General features: G+C 40.5%; 3 protein-coding genes across 3 annotated transcripts in view; 2 read left to right on the top strand and 1 right to left on the bottom strand.

The window, feature by feature from the left end:
- The window catches only part of LOC102303712 (transmembrane 6 superfamily member 1), a 6,767-nt gene extending 1,369 nt beyond the window's left edge, over positions 1-5,398 (top strand). The window contains exons 6-10 of the mRNA XM_005943281.3: positions 121-239; positions 892-996; positions 1,094-1,186; positions 1,283-1,402; positions 3,499-5,398. Coding sequence (XP_005943343.1) covers positions 121-239; positions 892-996; positions 1,094-1,186; positions 1,283-1,402; positions 3,499-3,690 — 629 coding nt within the window. The 3' untranslated portion in view covers positions 3,691-5,398. The remainder of the gene's footprint in view (positions 1-120; positions 240-891; positions 997-1,093; positions 1,187-1,282; positions 1,403-3,498) is intronic.
- Positions 5,399-5,568: 170 nt separating this feature from the next.
- zrsr2 (zinc finger (CCCH type), RNA-binding motif and serine/arginine rich 2) lies at positions 5,569-13,402 on the top strand. The gene is made up of 11 exons (XM_005943280.2): positions 5,569-5,857; positions 6,336-6,415; positions 6,510-6,597; positions 6,706-6,814; positions 7,673-7,759; positions 8,157-8,195; positions 9,664-9,794; positions 10,542-10,755; positions 10,869-10,924; positions 11,011-11,120; positions 11,205-13,402. The coding sequence occupies exons 1-11, from the start codon at positions 5,814-5,816 to the stop codon at positions 11,981-11,983; spliced, it is 1,737 nt and encodes a 578-aa protein (XP_005943342.1). The 5' UTR covers positions 5,569-5,813; the 3' UTR covers positions 11,984-13,402.
- On the bottom strand, positions 12,907-18,142 carry ap1s2 (adaptor related protein complex 1 subunit sigma 2). Its single transcript, XM_005943279.3, has 5 exons — positions 17,964-18,142; positions 17,332-17,510; positions 15,353-15,461; positions 15,072-15,209; positions 12,907-14,361 (listed from the first exon to the last, which is right to left on the bottom strand). The coding sequence occupies exons 2-5, from the start codon at positions 17,508-17,510 to the stop codon at positions 14,314-14,316; spliced, it is 474 nt and encodes a 157-aa protein (XP_005943341.1). The 5' UTR covers positions 17,964-18,142; the 3' UTR covers positions 12,907-14,313.
- Positions 18,143-19,180: the final 1,038 nt, after the last annotated feature.

The raw sequence follows: 19,180 nt of genomic DNA on the forward strand, positions 1-19,180 counted from the left end.
CACACACACACACACACACACACACACACACACACACACACAGACTTTTATATCCCGTTTGCTTACAGGGATTTAAACTAGATCATTTCTGATCTAGTTTTTCCCCTCATTTTTCCCCAGGAAAGTATGGGACTCACGTTGGCCCTCTCTTCATCCTCCATTTGTTGTACATCTCAGTGTCGGTGTGGGCTTGCTTCCGCATCTTTTGTCAGCCTTCTGCACGGGACGTTGAGCTATCAGTAAGAACCTGACCGCCGCCCCTCTCACAGAGAAAACACCTACTTTTATTGCCCTTAGTCCAATCCATCAGTGAGTCCGTCTCAGGTGTCTGTGAGATTATTCTGACGAGTAATTACCACCACAGAAACAGTGCAAAAAAAATGTATGGGCACATTTCTCAGAGTCATTATAAGTTAGGCAAATATGTCTTTGATAGTAGATATATTTAAACATAACTGAAGTTTAAACAGATGCCCATTTATTGGTGACATTTCTTTCTGAAGGGCAGCACGGTGGCAAGGTGGTTAGCACTGCTGCCGCACAGCATCAGCATCAGGCTGGGGTCTTTCTGTGTGGAGTTTGCATGTTCTCCCTCCGGGTACTCCGGCTTCCTCCCACAGTCCAAAGGCATGCAGTTTGTGGGGATAGGTTAATTTGTTAATCCAAATTGCCCATAGGTGTGACTGTGGGAGTGAATGTGAGCGCGAATGGTGTCTGTCTCTGTGTGTTAGCCCTGCGACAGACTGGCGACCTGTCCAGGGTGTACCCTGCCTCTGTGAAATAGCTGCGATCTACCTTATATCCACAAGGTAAGGGTTAAAGTGTCTTATCTGCTGGAAACACATCCATACTTTGCATCTGCAAATGTTAGTGTTCCTGTTGTGTTCTCAGGACATCGAGGAGGCTCACAGGGCAGGCTTGCTCCGCAGACCTGTGGACTTGGTATTCATCATCTACCTCATTCCAGCGCTGGCTTTCTGTGTGTTCAGAGGCCTGGTAAGAAACCTCATGGTGATCGGCTTGCCCAGCTCTAGATTACTTTCTTAGCGTTGGGTGTCTCTCACATATCAAACTGTTATGTTATGTGTTCGAGGTTGTTCTTGACTGTTCCAGCAAATGGTGCCAAGACTACACACAGCAGTATGAGCCATACCTCAAAGACCCTTCAGCCTACCCTAAAGTACAGGTAACACGGTGACAGTAAACACTCCAAAAACGTCACTCTAATGCTGTAATGTTAAGCCACATATCTAAAAAAGTAAACTGTGTCTCTGTTTGACAGATGCTGGTGAGCATGCTGTATTCTGGGCCCTACTACATCATTACTCTGTATGGGCTGTTGGTCCCAGGATGTGACTGGATGCCAGACCTGACTCTTGTACACTCAGGAGCATTGGCACAGGTACTGTTGATCTCCGTATACAATGAGGGGCCCCTCACAAGTTAGAGACACCTAACGTCTCTAACTTGTTCCGAATATCTGGAAACCAAATGTGTAAGTGATGAAAGGGTTGCCAGGTTTTAAAAATGAAGGTCATGTGAAAGAGTCGTTTACAGTCTTTTGTTTTCCCACATGACATCATAGATCCAGGTAGATTATGTAATGTTACACAGAGACTGAGAGCCGGCTTCTGGCCAGTTCGGTAAACTTTCTCCTCTGTAGTGATTGCAAGTTGGTCTTTGTTTAGTGTACTCTTCAGAGCTGACAGACTCCAGTGGCTCTATTTACATCTAAAGATGGAAAGGGAAGAGTTGTGGGAGCGGCTATCGCGCTGATCACATCTCCACTGCACAATGCAGCCATTGTGTTTGAGCTGCAGGCTGGCGCGTCACTCATCGGCAGGATAAGGGCAGAAGCTGACTTCAGACCAAGAGGAATGGTGGTATTGGTGGTATTCACTTAAATGTCAGCTGTTCAGCCAGGATATAAATAGGAAGGTTGATCCTCTGGCAGCCTTGGTTGCTATGAAACATGTCATGTGTCAGCAGCTTTCTACGAAAAGGTAAATGACAGAAGTGTATTAGATTGAAAATCATATGAGGATCACTGGTGGTGCCAGAATGCAGGCATCGTCAGTCCAGTAAAGGAATAATTCACTCTAAAACAGCTGTTACTTTGTTTTTGTATGCTTCAAATGGGTTTCCTGTGTAAGCCCTTCTTGCTCTGTTATTGTAGATAGATCATTGCTTCCAACAAGAGAATGTGGGCTTTAGCATCACAGGATTTCCTATAAGATTTATGACTTTGAACTGATGTTTAATTTACTAATACATGATAATAAGACAATAATGTGCCCAAATGTCTCACTATCCCAGACCACTGAGATTCTGTGGGACAAAACAACAACTAAAAATCTTAGTTATTATAGTTTTTTATTTTCTATTATTTTCTGTTTTGATTTTTTTTAAAATTCAGTTTATTTTCTGTTAGGATATTTCTGCTATATTCTTATTTTATTTTTGTTAGTTTTCCAACTTCACAAAACAATTTCAGTTATTTTGATATTTGGTTTTTATTTCTGTTAACTAACATTTTTCTACTTTTGGTTTTTAGTTTGGTTTTAGTTAACTATATTAACCCTGGTGCTGACATCTAATTCTATCTTGTTTTCTAAAATTCATAATTCTTCCAGCGCTTTGGTTGTTAAATTACAAAAAAAAAAAAAAAAGGGGGGGGGGTAGAAAATTGAAGTGATTCTATCATTTTTTTTTACATCATGAGCTCAAAATATTGTTAAAAATGTAAGAGATATTTAAGAACAAGATACACGGTATGGACAAACGTATTGGGCAGCACCTTTTAGCGACTGAATTCAGGTGTTTCGTTCAGTATTGAGCTTTATAAACATTTGTGTAAGAATGGGTCCTTCTAAACAGCTCACTGAATTTGAGTGCAGCAAGTCAGTGTCTGAAATTTCTTCCCTTCTAGATAGATATTGCTTTGGGGCTTGTGTTTCTGGCCTGTACACTTTAGTTCCAGTGGAGGGGACTCTTAAAGCTTCAGGTTACAAAGACATTTTTGACTATTAACAGTTTAGGGAAGGGCCTTTTTCTTTCCCAGCATCTCTGTGCACCATGCCATAAAGCAAGGCCCATGAAGGTTTGGTCAAATAAATAGAGTGGAAGAACTTGACTTGACACAGCCCTGACCTTAACCCCATTTACCACCTTTGGGATCAACCAGAATGGAGGTTGTGAGCCGACCCCTCTTGTCCAACATCAATGTCAGGCCTTGCAAATGCCCTTCTGGGTGAAAGGGCAAATATTTCTACAGGCACCGTTCAAAATCTTGTAGAAAGCCAGAAGAGTGGAAGCTATAGCTGTAAACAGGGACCAACTCCATAGTAATGCCTATGAATTCACAGTGGGATGTCAAACAAGCTCCTGCAGATGTAATATGTAGGTGATCTTTGTCCATATAGTGGTTATATAAGAATCTTGGTGAACATACCAGCTGTGAAGCACATGCTTATTATCCCTCTCTGCTGCGTTTCACAGGCCCAGTTCTCCCACATCGGTGCATCTCTTCACACACGGACACCGTTTTCATACAGAGTACCTGTGGACAGCCAGCCTGTCTTCTTGCTGGTCAATGTGCTGTACATGCTGGTGCCTCAGGCTCTGTGCTACCGCTGCTGCACACAGCCCGCCTTCTTCCTCAGGACAGCGCCAGAGAAGAAAAATGAATGACAGACTGTCGGGGGGACAGAGAGAGTGCTACAGATGCCAAAGATGCCTAAAATAAAGGCCCGAAGAACTCGCAAATTCCTGCTGTGTTTGCAGTTATTAGCGGTTGCTATTTTAGAGAGGAAACTGCCACCTGTAAACTTCATGGGGTTATGTGGAGGTGCTAGAAATGGACAAAAATGGAAATTGTGCCATCTACTGTTTTTGATCTGCCGCTTTTTATTGAAAATCTCTGTGTGTAAAGCAGCAGCATCCACATAAGGCACACACAATGTTACACTGCAGGCAATGGTGTGTTAGAGTTGTGTAACAGATTGATATGACTCACAATAGTCATTGTTTGGTATAAAAACAAAACTGTCGTTTGTCGCTGAGATTTCTGCACAGTGCCTACTTGGCAAATAAATTAATGTGTCTGTGCCTTTCACAGTATTTATTAGCTAATAGCAATTTTTTTAAATTTCTTTTAACTTTTTGTTTTTTTTATTCAGTGTGGTTTCAGTCAGTTTGCAGAGTGGGTTCCCTTGATTCAGTTTAGTTTTAATTGTCTGAAAATGATTAGTTTAAGTTTGGTTTTTAGTAGTTTCCTTGTTAGTCTGAGTTTCCTCAATTACATTTTAATTATTATTGTATGCCAGGGGCAAAATTTAGGAAAATCCTTACAGCTAATGCAATGAAATCTGTAACAAACTAACAAATACTAAACTTAAGGATATTTTCTATTAATTTTTTTCTTTTCCAAGTTCACAAAATCATTTAATTTCATTTTTTTGGTCTAGTTTTTATTTTTATTTTGTTAACTAAAATGGGGTTTGTTTGTTGTTGTTGTTTTTAACATCTAGTTCTAATTCACAAGCACTGTCTCCCTGCATTAAACAGTTACATCTTTATATCTGACACCACCACCATCCCACTTTTAGGCGCTCTCTAGCCCTCATACAATCCTGCTTTCATCTTAATGGGATTAATTGTGATGAAGAAAAGCATAGCACTGAAATGAAATAATAGTTATGGAAAAAATAATAGAAATCTAATCCTGCCCTTGTACTGCCATTGCACCGCCTCTTTATTTCATCCTTTGCGTCTTTTATAATCCTCTTGTGTGCTACATGCTGTGTTATTATATTTGGCCTGTATTTTGTTATTTGTTAATCAAGATGCTCTATAAAATGATCTCTGATGATAGTTAATAAAGTTGTAGACAGACTTAAAAATAGATTATACTGAATAGAGAGCAGACCTTTTATTCCCTTTTAAAAATCAAAGTATTTAGTTTAAACCAGAGGGGAGTTTTGTTTTCAGTATTAAGTAAGAAGGTGGAGAAGTTGTGAGTGGAGAAAGTGGGGTTAGCCCCCAGTTCCCCAGTTCCACAGGATAGCCATAGCACCATGGTTTAGTCTTAGACCAAAACCTCATTTAAGGATTTAGGAAAACAAAAGAGCAAAAGCTAATTTAGCTTTTTCTAAGGTGGTAGAGGAGAGATGAAGACTCAGTTGGTAATAGATGTGTAGCACAGTTAAGCTTAGATAACTGACCGAGGGGTTTTCTGTGAACAAGGCAGAATTTATACCTATGGTATGGGTGCTGCAGTAGGTGGAGGAGGTCAGATTGTGGAAATTGCACATGTGAAGAAATGGAAACTGTTAAGCATGTTTTGATGGACTGCTCCAGCTATTTTATTGAGACAAATATTATAAACATTAAGACTTTTCTCCTAAAATCAGTAATCGACTTGTATCATTAGGAAGTTTTAAAGGTTTTTTTAATCTAAAGTTCTGCACCCAAATGGACTACTCGTAAGGATTTAATCCTTGATGTACATTTAGGAAGTACCTGAGGAGGGCAGCAATACGCCTGTGTTCCGTCCTGCCTGCCGGAATTCCACAAAGAAGAAGATAAAGAAGGCAAAACAACTCCGCATGTAGCTAACATTTACAATAAACATTTTTTTAGTTGTGCCTCTAGCTTGACAAATTATTCCACCTGGGAAATATTTCGTATAAGCAGAGAAGATTTTCTCTAATGTTTCTAATTACATGCTGGCGAGAACAAACAACGCGGGCAGAATTACACTGGGCAGCTAGGGTTAGCCAAAGAAGCTAACCAGCTAGCTCCCATTAGCTGCAATGGCAGCGTCCACTCCTCCAGTGATTTCAGCTCCTGTATTAAGGTCTGTGTTTCTTTGTAGGTCTTTTGAACGTATTTATGTAATGATTTTGAGACACGTAGACAACAGTGGCTTCTGCATGCATTTAAAGTGTTGTTAAATAAACGCCGTAATCGTACAAATTTAGCCTTAGGTTAGATACATTTTTATGAGTCTGGTGGTACTAAAGAAACCGATTTGAATGCCTGAGCCTTTTCTTTGCAGATAGTGAGATTTTTTTAGTACCGGTATTGGGAAAGGCAGAAGGTGGTGCAATATGGCTAACTGAAGCAAATGGCACATGAAGTCTGTCTTCTTCAGAAGCACCAGTGATGGGAAGAGTTCAGTGATCATTATGTTTGACAGGGCACAGGGTCTGCTGTGAACACTGGCTTTTATTGTTTAAGGTGCACTCTCTTGTAAGAGCTGTGCAAGCCCCGGCTTAGTCTCCCATCATCTGCTCATCTGTTGTGATTATTGTTTTCAATCTCTTTCACTTCAGTCAGAAGCAACGCAGGGCTGCTCTGAGGAAAGAGAGGAGGAAACGGAAACGCCAGGCTCTCGCCCATGCTAGAGAACGAGGTATGTGATAGATGTATGAGTCCAGGTTGTGTTGTTCTCATTTGTCTAGTTGCAGTTGTTAAGCAAATTCTTCACCACCATTTCTCTGTTACAGATTTAAAAAATGGAGCAAGCCCTACTCCTGGAGAAGAAGACGAAGTAAATGAAGACGGTGAGGATGACGATGTTGCAGAGGAAGAAAGGTAGGGCCATACTGTCACTGCTCTGAAGCTGCTCATTCATTGATAGCAGCATAGACCATTTTGCTGCACATGCTGGATGTGTTTGATTTTGTATTTATTTACCTTTAGACAGCGTCTTCATGAAGAGTGGCTGGAAAGAGAGCGGATTGCCCAAGAGGAGTTCAGACTGCGTTTGGAGAAGGAGGAAACAGCAAGGAAAAGAAAAGAGGAGGAGGAGGTATAGGGATGGGAATTGACAGGAATTTAGCGTTACTTATTCCGTTATCAACATCAATTATGGATTTAATTCCTTATTGATTCTCTAATCAATTGTCATTGAGTTAGAGAATAAAATGTAGTACAGATGTAGCTAAAGGTATATGAGAGAGCCTCTGAGCCAGTCTCACTCTGGCAGACCTCGTCAACTAAATGTTAATACGAGATGGAGATTATTCATACAGTATGGCGCTAACATATTACAATCAACATGACCTGGAGAAGTTTTACGTTGCTTGTGCCGTAAGTTTCCCCTCGAGAGTCGCCACCGTCGCTAAGCAGCGTACCAAAGACATTACAGTAGTGCAAATTAACTGTGTGGTCAAATGTTTGAGCATGTTGGAGGCATTTCTCCCCTTTGTTATGATCAAAGCTCTGCACGTGTGCCTGATCTTGCTTGTTTCATTCAGTCATTATTCTGGTGAACATGACCAGTTTAGTCTAGCTCAGTCCAGCGCACAGCATCCTGCTGCTGTAAATATTGACTGGAGACCCCAGCAAATCCATTGTTCTGTTTGAGTAATGGCTTTTACAAACTGCAGTTCAGATCAGAATTTTACTGAGCATTTTTAATTATTTACATTTAAAAACACATATTTCATTTCGCTTTTGTATGGGATAAATGCCCAGTACAGCTGACTGGATAAAGACAGTCCAGGGATGATGGCCATACCAGCTTGATTTAAAAGAGCTGCATTTGTGGTGAAAGGGGGAAAAAAAGCAATTCATGGCACCAAAATGAATGGAAATGACAGCACAGTGGAAATGATTTGCAATAAGAATTCCAAATAACTGTCTTTATGTCTTTTTGTGTCTGTAGCGGATGATAAAGGAGGAATGGGAAGCGCAACAGAGGCGAGAACAAGAAGAAAAAGAGCAGAAGCAGCAGGAGAAGCGAGACAGAGAGGTGATATGGGCTCCAGGAGGATAGAAACAAAAAAGACATATATATCCTCTTCTACATAATCTTGAGATTAAGCTAATGAACCGGCTTAATGTCTCACCCACTGATTGTTTCTTTTGTAACGTGTTTGTGCAACTTTTCCTTGACTGAACCATTTTACTCCTTAACTGAGATACACTCAAAGAGAAAACCCTCAGCTCTCACAACAAGGATGTATCTTTTATATTGTGTGAAAGCTGTGAAATCGCTCCACTAGTGTTGAAAGGATACCTCCCATTAACAACTTTTTTTGTGCCTCTCAGTCTCTGTGAACGTGGTCTTAACCCACAGAAAACAGATATGCTGCAGTTATATTGACTTCTACACATTTTCACCAGCCGTGTCTTTACACCATTTGTAGGAGGCTGTTCAGAAAATGTTGGATGAAGCTGAAAATCAGGTATTCACACACACAAACACGAGTAAAAACTGTCTGTCTTAGCCACAAACCCCCCAAAGTATCATATAGTACATATATACTACTGGTATTTGTCTTTTAATGGGACTTAACTTGAATCAGTTAAATAAAGTTCAGTTAAATGTCACTAACAGTGGAAATTCTCCCAAGCCATCATGACTTCAGAAATAAACTTTGAAAATAAATGAGACGCAGAATGATAGTAACTCATTTCCAGTATATTGTATTTTGTATATGTGCAGATTAGCAGGAAGTAGGGCTGTTCGATATAACGATACATATCGGATGACGATATAAAAACGTCTATCGTTTCATTTTACGCTATCGTTTGTTTCATGGTGTCGCAAAATAAACTGTTTACGGCAATATCTTTTCATCGTTTTGATGGTCACTGTAGTGGCTATAACTTCTTAAAGTTCTCTCTTTCTCTTATATTTAATATAACCACACTACAGACGGACAAGCGACGTGTCTGCTTGTTTATTTTCCACATAAACCTTTCACAATAAAGCTCAAGATCCTGTTGAGACTTTTCAAAATAAACAAAACCACGTGAAAGAGTATGCAGAGTATTTACGGATGAGAAGCAAAAAAGAGCCGTCAGGTGCTAAAAAATAAACCTTAGACTCAAACGTTAGAACAGGCTTTTCCCCGCAGCACGCCGTGTAATAAATACTTACAAAGAAAACGGCGGCTGTTACAACTTATGTCTAAAAATGTATAGTTTCATTACTAAACTAACTAAACAGCACTAAAACACTCGACTCCAGGTACACAACGCCCAGCTGGAAACACTTCACGCAAGTCGAGCTGCCCGAGATTCACAGAATTTACAGAAAATGTAAAATTTTTGTGATTTATATCGTTATCGGACGATAGATGTCTTATATCGGGATATGACATTTTGGTCATATCGCACAGCCCTAGCAGTAAGACTTGTAGTTACTTCTCAGGAAATGGAAAATATATTTCTTTATTTTAAAAAAAATTGCTTTTCTATCAAATCATCAGGGATTGTGATAATTTTTTCTTTTTCTGTTTAACCAAATATAGAGATTTGGAACAGACTTGGTTTAATGACAAAATATTATTTTAATATTGTTAAATGTTAGTATTTGTATTGGCTGTGTACAAATAAAAGCTTTAGGCCTTGTTGTCCAATGTTTTTAAACTCAGCCAGATACTTTCATTTGAGCCTACTGTTCATTTTGATGACTTTTGATGGGCTTTTCTGTCACAAGGTTGGCCTTAAATTTTACTCAAAGTGGTATTTAGAAGCTCTGAAGTTTTTTATTTCACTTGTTTATACCTAGAGACGCATTTAAATTCTTTCAATTCAGTTTACTCTAACTAGTGTCACGGCACTTTGGTGTCATTGCAAACATCTCTAAATCTAATAAAAGACTGAAAACTAAGACAGTTTAAATATTGCTCATGGCCTGTCTTACAGCTGGATAATGGTGGCCCGTGGATGAACCCTGAGGCTCCTGTGACAGTGAACTCTGAGAACTTTGGAACGGAGCGTGACGTAGCCAACTGTCCGTTCTTCCTCAAGACTGGAGCGTGTCGATTTGGAGACAGGTACTGATGGGTTTTGGTTTCTTCTGAGTTGTTGATAATAATAATTATAACAATAATAATAATAATACATTTCTTTTTAGGTGTCTTTCAAAACACTCAAGGTTACCTCACCCAGAAGAGTTAAGAACAAAAGGAATAGACAAAAAATCCTATAAAATTAAGAGCAAAGTTGCAATCAGAGTGAATAAACTAGTGTAAAGAGGTGCGTTTTGACATGCCACTGATATGCCCTTGAAAAGAAAGCGTCCTGGCATGGATGACCCCAAGACTCTTAATCTGAGGCAAGGGAGAAACTAAGGAGTTGTCAACAGGGAGTGAATAGCTGTTACGTTTGGACAGTGAGAAGAACCTCTGTTTTATCACTGTAGTTTGAGAAGGTTGCAGTAGAACCAGGATTTAATTTCCTGGAGGCAAACACAGAGGGCAGTGAGTGGGAGGTGCTGGTAGTTTGGCATGTGGGTAGAGCTGGGTGTCATCGGGATAACAATGGAAACCGATTTATGGAAGATTTGACCAAGAGGAAGGAGATGAGGAAAAAAAAGGCGGCTCAGGACAGATACCTGGGAGACTCCAGTAATAACTGGAAATTGATGGAATTTGAATTTTTCAGTTGAATGAACGGAGTGCGTCCAGTGATTTCAATAGGAGCTAGTCTGTCAAGAAGAATGTTATGTTAGGTTAAATTACACGATGACACTAAAGTGGCCTTTCCCCACGTATTTGAATGTCTTCTCTCTATGAATCCAGATGTTCTCGAAAACATACGTATCCTGCAACCAGTCCAACGCTGATGATCCGCGGAATGTTTAGAACGTTCGGTATGGAAGAGTCGCGCCGTGATGACTATGACATCGATGCTTGTTTGGAGCACAGCGAGGAGGAGATGCAGGAGTCCTTCCTCGAGTTCTACCACGATGTTCTGCCAGAGTTCAAGAGCGTCGGCAAAGTGTTGCAGTTTAAGGTGAGATGACATCAAGAAGCTTTCCTCCCGTCATCCTGTCTGTGTTGTAAAACAGACTCACTTATTCCCCTTAAAAACATTTATAGATTTCACCTATTCCTCTCCTCTAATAGGTCAGCTGTAACTATGAACCACACCTGAGAGGAAACGTTTATGTTCAGTTTGACACGTAAGAAGTCACTCAGCCACTTCCCGTCTCTTTGCAATTGAAGTAACACTTCAGAGAAAACACATCATTCTTTGTTGTCTCTCCAGAGAGGAGCAATGCAAAGAGGCCTTCATCAAATTCAATGGGAGGTGGTATGCAGGCCGGCAGCTTCACTGTGAGATATCACCTGTTACACGGTGGAAGAATGCCATATGTGGTGAGCTACTTTTTAATGCTGACGGCATGCAGTTTCACTTGAAGACATTCCCACAGTGTTTAGCTTGTTTGTTTATCTTCTCAGGATTGTTTGACAGACACAAGTGCCCTAAAGGGAAGCACTGCAACTTTCTGCATGTATTTCGAAACCCTGGGAATGAATTCTGGGAGGCTGACAGGGACCTGCACATGTCCCCTGACCGCAGTGTAAGGGGCAGTCACAGAGACGGGTGGCATTCGAGCCGATCATGGAGGCAGCGTCATTACAGCAGGAGCCCGGTGAGATCGGAGAGATCTGAAAGGAGACGAGACGAAGACAGGCGAAGGAGCAGGAGCAGAGAGAGGAGGCCGTCATACCACAACAGAGAGGACACACGGTCGTCCAGATCCAGACACAGTGACAGGTGGAAAGACAGGCGAAGGAGCAGGAGTAGAGGCAGGTCAAGGAGCAGAAGTAGAGACGACGAGCAAGACAGGCGGAGAAACAGAAGTAGGGACAGAGAGAAGGAGCATAGGGGTAGAGATCAAGAGAGAAACGGTAGAGGCACGAATGACGTCGCTCACATGGGAACGAGAGAAAAGTCGAGAAGTAAAGAAAGAAGCCCCAAATCACCTGATAAAAGTAAGAAAAAGTCTAATGATGACAGCAGCACACATCGTCGCCACAAACACTCCAAAAAGAGCAAGAAGAAGAGCAAGAAGAAGAGCAAGAAGAAAAGCCATTTGCCTGAAGAGACAGCTTCATCTGGAGAGTCAGAAAAAGAGGAGTCAGGGGAGGAGACGGTGGAAAACCTTTCAACATCAAGTCCCAGTGGAGAGAGAAATGAGATGGAGCAAACGCAGAAAAACAGTGAAAGTGAATAGTCCGAGGAAATGTGAGGTGACCTCACTGAAAATATGCTCTTTTTGTAGCGCACATTTTAAAATCTACAAATCAGATTTTCCTAAAAATAACTTCTAGAAATTTGTGCACACTGCGATACATCTCCGCCTTACCGATCTGGATTTTAAATGAATAAAAAGGGATGCATTGCAGTTTGTGAGTCCTGAGATCACTGTATTCTGATGCGTTAATCCAGTTTAAAATGCAATGATTTTAATGTAGTCAACATTGGCACTTGTCAACACCTTTTGTGTACATATGTGAATATTTTCAAGATGCTCATTGTGGCACTACATGTTACGTAACAATATAAAAACAAAAAAACCCTTGCTTTTTGAATACATTTATTTTTAATATCTTTCAAATATAAGAAAAATGTGTTGTCAGTGTTTAATACAAAAACTGATTTCTTTTGCACAAATCAAAGTTTGATAATACGAGTGTTCAACGACAACAGTTTTGATCTTGATAAGAAAAAAAGACTTCCATACAGTTTGAGATGAGTAACTATTTAGAAGTTGTTTCCTTGCACATTACAATGATATACCTGATATCTGCAGTTCATGTTTTTATGTTCCCACTCCATGAAGAAAGTCATGATCAACATGTCTGGGCAGACTGGAGTAATTCCATAATACTGGTTTATTGTAGCCAAATAATTCCCACATCCGTGACATCAACCTGCAGTTATAAATCCCTTTTTTCTGCTGTTTTAGCCTCCTATAGACACCACTGAGAAGGTAAAACACAGTGTTCTTTGGTCATATGTTAGTCGTTAAGAGTAAGCCAGAGCTATATAATACACAAAATAGTGGTTTTATTTGGGTCACTATCCTAACCTAATTCAGCACTAAGGGAGGAACTGGACCTAAGATATACTTTCAGAGGCTTTTACAAACCTCAGTGTTTTTTTGTAAGGACAATAAGTCGATGGTCAAAAACACTACAGAAATACAGTATAGCAAACGTGACACTAGTTACACAGAAACCACCCACATATAACAATTAGTCTGGAAATGTGAATATGAAATGATTCATTTGAAGAGAAGAATCACAGAAAATAAACCTGTATTAAGTGTTAACACAGACACAATGATTATTAAATGTGTAATTTTAGTTACTGGGTTCAGTTTAGCCATGAATAAGTGATTGTAACAGTGTCTGTGGTTCCCTTAACAGCACTGGCCCCAGCTGGTGGCTTTGATGCATTACCATTACATATGAGCATGCAACATAGGAACTGGTTATTTGTTCACTCATTCAGTCCAACCCTTGTACCTGAACATTTTCAGATGAATGTGTTTTGTTTTTTTTTAACTTGTTATGCCACTTAACACTGGCTGTGAGACAATGAGGCATAAAAAGGTATCATTGGATGAACCAGCATCATCTCTACACGTTTATAAAAAAAAAAAAAAAAAAAAAAAAACTATGCAAAGGACCAATTTCAAATTTTATCTTTAAGCACTAGGAGCCTGTAACCCCGTAAAAAAAACCCAAACACCATTTTTCGCCATTTCTTCAGTTGAATCTCAAAAAATGTCAGAAATAACAGTCTGAAGTACAGAAAACTGCACTTTTGCAGCAACAAGTCAATTCCCAAAGAGCTGTTATCTTGGCGTGGTGTGCAGTGGAGCCTTAAAACTGAGGAAACTGGACAAAACGATCTACAGCACCATCTGAAGAAGAGCTTTAAATGTCCTTTCAGAACTATTCCTGAACACTAGTTTCTTGCACAGCTGATTTAAGAGAGTTCAGGCTGCAGACTCAAGATGACTCAAACAGAATTTTTCAGGCTGTGTTTCCACATATGTTTTTACATGTTTCAATAAACCACTGCACCCATATTCAATTTTCCTAGCAAAGCATAAAGAATCTAGGGGTAGTTCAAGATTTTTTGCAGTGCTGTATTTTCATGATTCTTTGCTATGTGATGGTAAAACATGAGAAGCACCAGCTGCAGCCACAACACCTTAACAAGCACTTGAGGCCAAACATGTACAGCTCTGCAGTGGGTGATGATGGATTATCTAATGATGCTGGAGTTCATGTCGGTGCTACATTGTTCTCTGTGGAGTTTTAAGTTAAGGGAGTGAAGTACGCCAAGTGCTGCTGAATACAGTGAGGGAGCTTGCACATAGGGAACACATCAGAACCACAGTTGGCACTACACTGAAAGGACAATACAGGATAGTACAGTACATAGATGGTGACCACACTCACACACACACACAAACACTGACACGGTAAACAGGAGAGGACTTAGTCGACACACGGAGGTGAGAATCAAACAAGGCAGAAACACGTTGATCTATGTCAGCCCAATCTCTTCTAAAACGCTCCGTGGTGCCTCAGCCTCCTGCAGAAGAAGACAGACAAGTGCTCTTTAAAGCTGTTATGTCAGGTTCTTTAAGTACCCCTTACAAAACATAATTAATAGTGCATGAGTCATAATTGCTAGCTGCTGAATCTAAGATTGGAACAGAGGGGCTTTACAGTGAGTTACAGGCATGCACAGCCAGTCCTTCTGTTATAACAATAGTGCTGCATGCTTTGCTTTAAATAAATCAAAGAGCACTGAATCTGTCTACTGGAAACAGCCACCTAGGCAGAACGTTCTTTAGTGCACTGGCACAAGAGATAGAAAGAGGTATTAATCAAGTCCTGCAGCCTAAGAATAAACATGATAGCAGGTGCAGGTGAGTGTAAGGTGGAGAAAGCCAGCCTTCTGTTTGGCTCAACACTTGAATTGTTGAGTAAAATTAATTCTATTTTCACAAAGTCAGTGCTCCAGCAACCAACAGAAAGTTACTGAATTTTGGCAAATGTTTCATTTTGAAAGGATTTATGTCTGTTTTTGTTTCAGCTTATCAAATGTGAAGAACTGCTAGCTTTCCTTGTCTTTCTTGGCAGTAAAGATAACACCTTTAGATTTTTGAAGAAAACAAAAAATCCCCCACAAAAACCAAACAAACATGATAGGTTTATCAACACTTCGTCATTGCAACCCCCTGTTCATAAATCAGGTCAAATGGATTTATTTATCTGCTGAAGAAGAACTGAGCGTACCTCCTGCAACAGGTCAGCCTGCTCGATGGCCTTCAGCACATTCTTCTTGGATGTTTCCTGGGCCTCTCCGCCCAGCAGGAACTCATCCAGGATGAAGTAAGCCTTCTCAAAGTTGAAGATGATATCCAGCTCGCACACCTGAGAGTCCACAAAACAACAAATAGCAGCAGATCAGAGGAGACTCTGTCCCTACTAAAAATCCTTGCAGTAACATTTTAACAGATTTCCCCTTCTGATACCATCGATCAGCATGTTATGTGTGTGATGTTGACACGACTTACGCTGCCAAAATATTTGTCCAGCAGCTCCACGTATCTGTGGATGATCTCGAGTGTGATCAGCTCATTATCCTGATCCTCGACGGCACAGCAGAAATACAGGCTTGCGTATCTAGTACACGAAGAAAGAAGATATGCAAAGCATCAATATTTGTGACATCAGCAGTATTAAGGAATGCATTAAGACTGTTAAGTGTATATTTGGTAATAAAAGTCAGACACAAAAAAAAGAAAGAAGCATAGACACCAAGCTAAAATGTCTAATGTCTGGTCCAGAATGTGATTGAAAGAGAGCATGCAGTGATATCACAACCCAGCAAGTGTCTGCAGGGCATTTAAAAATGGGCAGGAAGTTAATGCTGAGATAATACACTCACAATCTTTTCTTTTGATAAACCTGTTCAAATGCTCCGTCATGCAAATATTTGATCAGACAATCACATGTTATGAATACAACACATTTAGGCCTGTGTATTGACCTGCATGTGTGTGTATAATACTGCACTATCATGTGGCTGAACTGTTTGTTTGTTTGTTTTGCCTTGATAAAGTGGACATTTACATTACTTATGAGTCATATGTTCATGACAAATCAGGCAATCTCCCCATCTACTCTGTTTTTTGGCAGTTATTATTTGAAAAGAAGGTGTTTTTGGCTTCCACGACACACCAGAAGGTGAGCTCTAGATGCCAGAAATCTCAGTGCCTGACAAAATAATCACTGAATCACCAGCTCCCATTAACCACCCCAACAAACCACCACAGATTTACCAGTGATGCAACGAACCAAACGTTAACACATCCTACTGATAAGATCATACTCTGACCTAAAGAAATTACACAACAGTCGGACTGAAGCTTATCTGGGCCATTTACAAGTTAAACATAAATGCCTGAAGTCAACGATCCTCTTCCTAATGGCTTTTGAAGGTTTCAACCACACCACAGTCATCATGAATTCGGGAACTGAAACTACGCAGTTCTCTTCCTTATAAACGTCTGTTGTCATGTGAACAGTGTTTTATACAAGTTAAAACACCTTTCCACGAGCCAACTCCATCTGCTGCTGAGACGCAAACTGAAACAATGAAAAAAACTAGTATGTGCACCTGGAAACTGGCACTTCACCAGTACCAGCCCTTATTATATTGCTAACAAGGAGGGACAACCATTCAGGAGCCGTCAGACGAGAGCCATTTTGGCCTGACATGAACAGTATACTTGATCAGCTATGATACAGCGAGCAGGAACGCACTGAGTCCACATATCAGGCACCACTGTTTCACCCTGGAAGAACTGTCCCCATCCCACATGTGCCAATATGGACATCTCTTGGCAAAGCACTCAATCCTGACTTCCCTAATGAATTTCTATTTCAGTTTATGCAAGTCACAAATATTCACACCGAATTTACTTTTTTTCCCCTGTTTATTTAAGTCGCAACTTGTAGTGCACGGATTACTGCTTCAAAACATGGCAACAGGTAGTCTGGTGCTGCTTGAGGCAGCAGGGGAGAAGCGAGAGGGAGTCTAATTAACACAGGTAATTAATGTTGGGAATTACTTTCTCTCCTTTAGGTGTAGTGTGTTGGAATCCACAACCTAAGGGAAGAAGCACTGGAAGGGAGTGGGAGTTTGCTCCCACCAGTTGGGATTTAGAGGAGCACGCATCTTGCTTTAATTCCTCTCACTACTCTCCTCCCTCCTGAGGAGAACCGACGACTGGCACACTAAAAAAACAAAATCCCAATAAATAATTTTTTTGACCATTTCTCAACTCAAGTGAACCAATACAAGTTACTTTGTAGAAAACAAATGTTGGTGCTAATAAGCATTACTTAATCTTTAAGGGCAATATTGTGCTGTTGCATTTGAGGATCTGATCTACCTACTGCACCAAAAGCTGAGTGCAAATGCCACTTGTGATAGAAAGGGAGAGCGTGCAGCTGTATCCCAACTTGCATTCTTGCATTATACACCTACCTTTTGTACACAATCTTCAGGTCTCGCCACTCCAAGAAGCTGCACATTTTGGGCTTCCTGGCCAGTATAGTCTGGACCAGATCCCTGGAGATCTTCTTTCTCTCCTTGTCTGACAGAGGAACATACCACTTCTGCAGCCGCAGCTTTCCCTGCCGGCTGAACAGCAGCATGAACTGCATCTGCGGGAGGAAGTCCAGTTATACAAGAGTGAGATAAACACCGACTGAAGGAGTTATTTGACGATGAGAGAGAAAGATGAGGAGAAATTAAAATAGCTAGAGGGGGTGCAATCAGCAAGCCTGTGGCAACTACTGAATAACACGTTGGCATGGTATGAAACTTTGAATCACCCAGTTGACTTAGTCACAACAATAAGGAGAGACGTCCAAACAGGAAATACACACATTCTTGACAATGATAACACGACCGCCTAGCCGCCCGTTAAGAATGTGTCCAACTTGAAATATTTTACGTTGAAGAGGTTTTAATACAAAGTTGCATTAGCTAATATCAGCTAATCTTAATTGACGGCCACATAATAACCTCAACAACGCGTCTCGTGTCATTTGCGCCCCATCCTGCGAAGGGTTATCTAGCTAAAGCATGCACAAGAAGTAAACACCAGTCTTTACCTTCGACCAAAACGTGAAGATAATCACTCGGATGACTGCTAACTTCACTATGTCCCAGCGAAATACACACAAAAAAAACGAGTGAAGAAGCTGCTTCTGCGGTTTAGCCCCTCACCCAGCTTGTTGCTAAACTAGCTAGCGGGTAGTGGTCGATGGTAAGCAGCGATTGAGACGGCTGCGCTGTGATTGGTTTAAAAAGCCACAGCTCTGAAATTTGATTGGATTAAAGATTCCGTTATTCGTTACGTTATTACAAGGAAACAGCAATGGCTGCCTGTGTGTGCAAAGTTACCACTCAGTCAAATTTACTTCTTCTTGTTCAGTAAAGAGCGTATATTAATCCAAGTAACTGTTTTCACGATATATATGACCCAACTCTAAACATAGTTGCGAATCGGTGTAATTTTTACATTTTTGATGATTTCTTTGAAATTTTCTTTTTCCAGGGTTTAATGATTGTACGGCGTACATCTTTTATTACTTTAAAAAAAACTAGAACTGGTGCACAAGTTTGAATTTATTTTGAATTTCTCAATTCCACACAAGGTGGAAAGTATACATACATGTTCACATACATACTTACACCCCCACTAATATCTGGTTATCCATTTGCCAGTTGCAGCTTGACCAGATGCGTTTGGTTGCCATTAACAAGCTTCAACAATGCGGCATTATTTTGGCTCGATATTTGAACACTCTTCTCGGCTGAAATAGTGGAGTTAATTTAAATTGGTTGGTTTCCTGTCACGGATCCAGCTTTTAAGCATAGTCCACAAATTTTCAAAAGGGTTGAAGTCACAGCTTTGGGAAGACCGCTCTAAAAGGATAATGTTAGCTTGCATTATTAATTTCAAAACCAGTTTTTATGTGTGTTTGGGTAATTGTCCTGTTGGAATACCCAGTTGTGTCTAGCTGTTGATTTCATTATCTGTGACTACGTCCTCATTTTAGTTTTGACAGCATTTCTAATAGATAATGGCAGATGGCTTGAGCATGAATTGAGGCTGCAGTTTGGGGAACTGTTTTGCCTCAAAGGGAACTGGTGGTGGCTCCTGAGCCACGCAGATCTCCATGTACTAATGACAAGTATATAAATTGAAAATGGAAGGGAGGGTCAGGCACACAAAATGCAGCTTGTAGTGTCTGGGGGTCATATTTAGACAGAGATCCAGAAGGGAGGTGTGTGGAGATGTGGTCCCAGTCCTGAAATTCAGATA

The sequence above is a fragment of the Haplochromis burtoni genome, unplaced genomic scaffold (assembly GCF_018398535.1).
Source record: "Haplochromis burtoni strain Fernald_Lab_line unplaced genomic scaffold, NCSU_Asbu1 Contig_262, whole genome shotgun sequence".
Taxonomy (NCBI): domain Eukaryota; kingdom Metazoa; phylum Chordata; class Actinopteri; order Cichliformes; family Cichlidae; genus Haplochromis; species Haplochromis burtoni.

Coding starts and splice junctions, on each gene's coding strand:
- zrsr2 (XM_005943280.2), top strand. CDS start 5,814: ATGGCAGCGTCCACTCCTCCAGTGATTTCAGCTCCTGTATTAAG. Junction 7,760..8,156: donor AGGAGAAGCGAGACAGAGAG/GTGATATGGGCT, acceptor CACCATTTGTAG/GAGGCTGTTCAGAAAATGTT. Junction 11,121..11,204: donor GTGGAAGAATGCCATATGTG/GTGAGCTACTTT, acceptor TTATCTTCTCAG/GATTGTTTGACAGACACAAG.
- ap1s2 (XM_005943279.3), bottom strand. CDS start 17,510: ATGCAGTTCATGCTGCTGTTCAGCCGGCAGGGAAAGCTGCGGCTGCAG. Junction 15,462..17,331: donor CTGAAGATTGTGTACAAAAG/GTAGGTGTATAA, acceptor TTCGTGTACTAG/ATACGCAAGCCTGTATTTCT. Junction 14,362..15,071: donor AGGCTGACCTGTTGCAGGAG/GTACGCTCAGTT, acceptor CTTCTTCTGCAG/GAGGCTGAGGCACCACGGAG.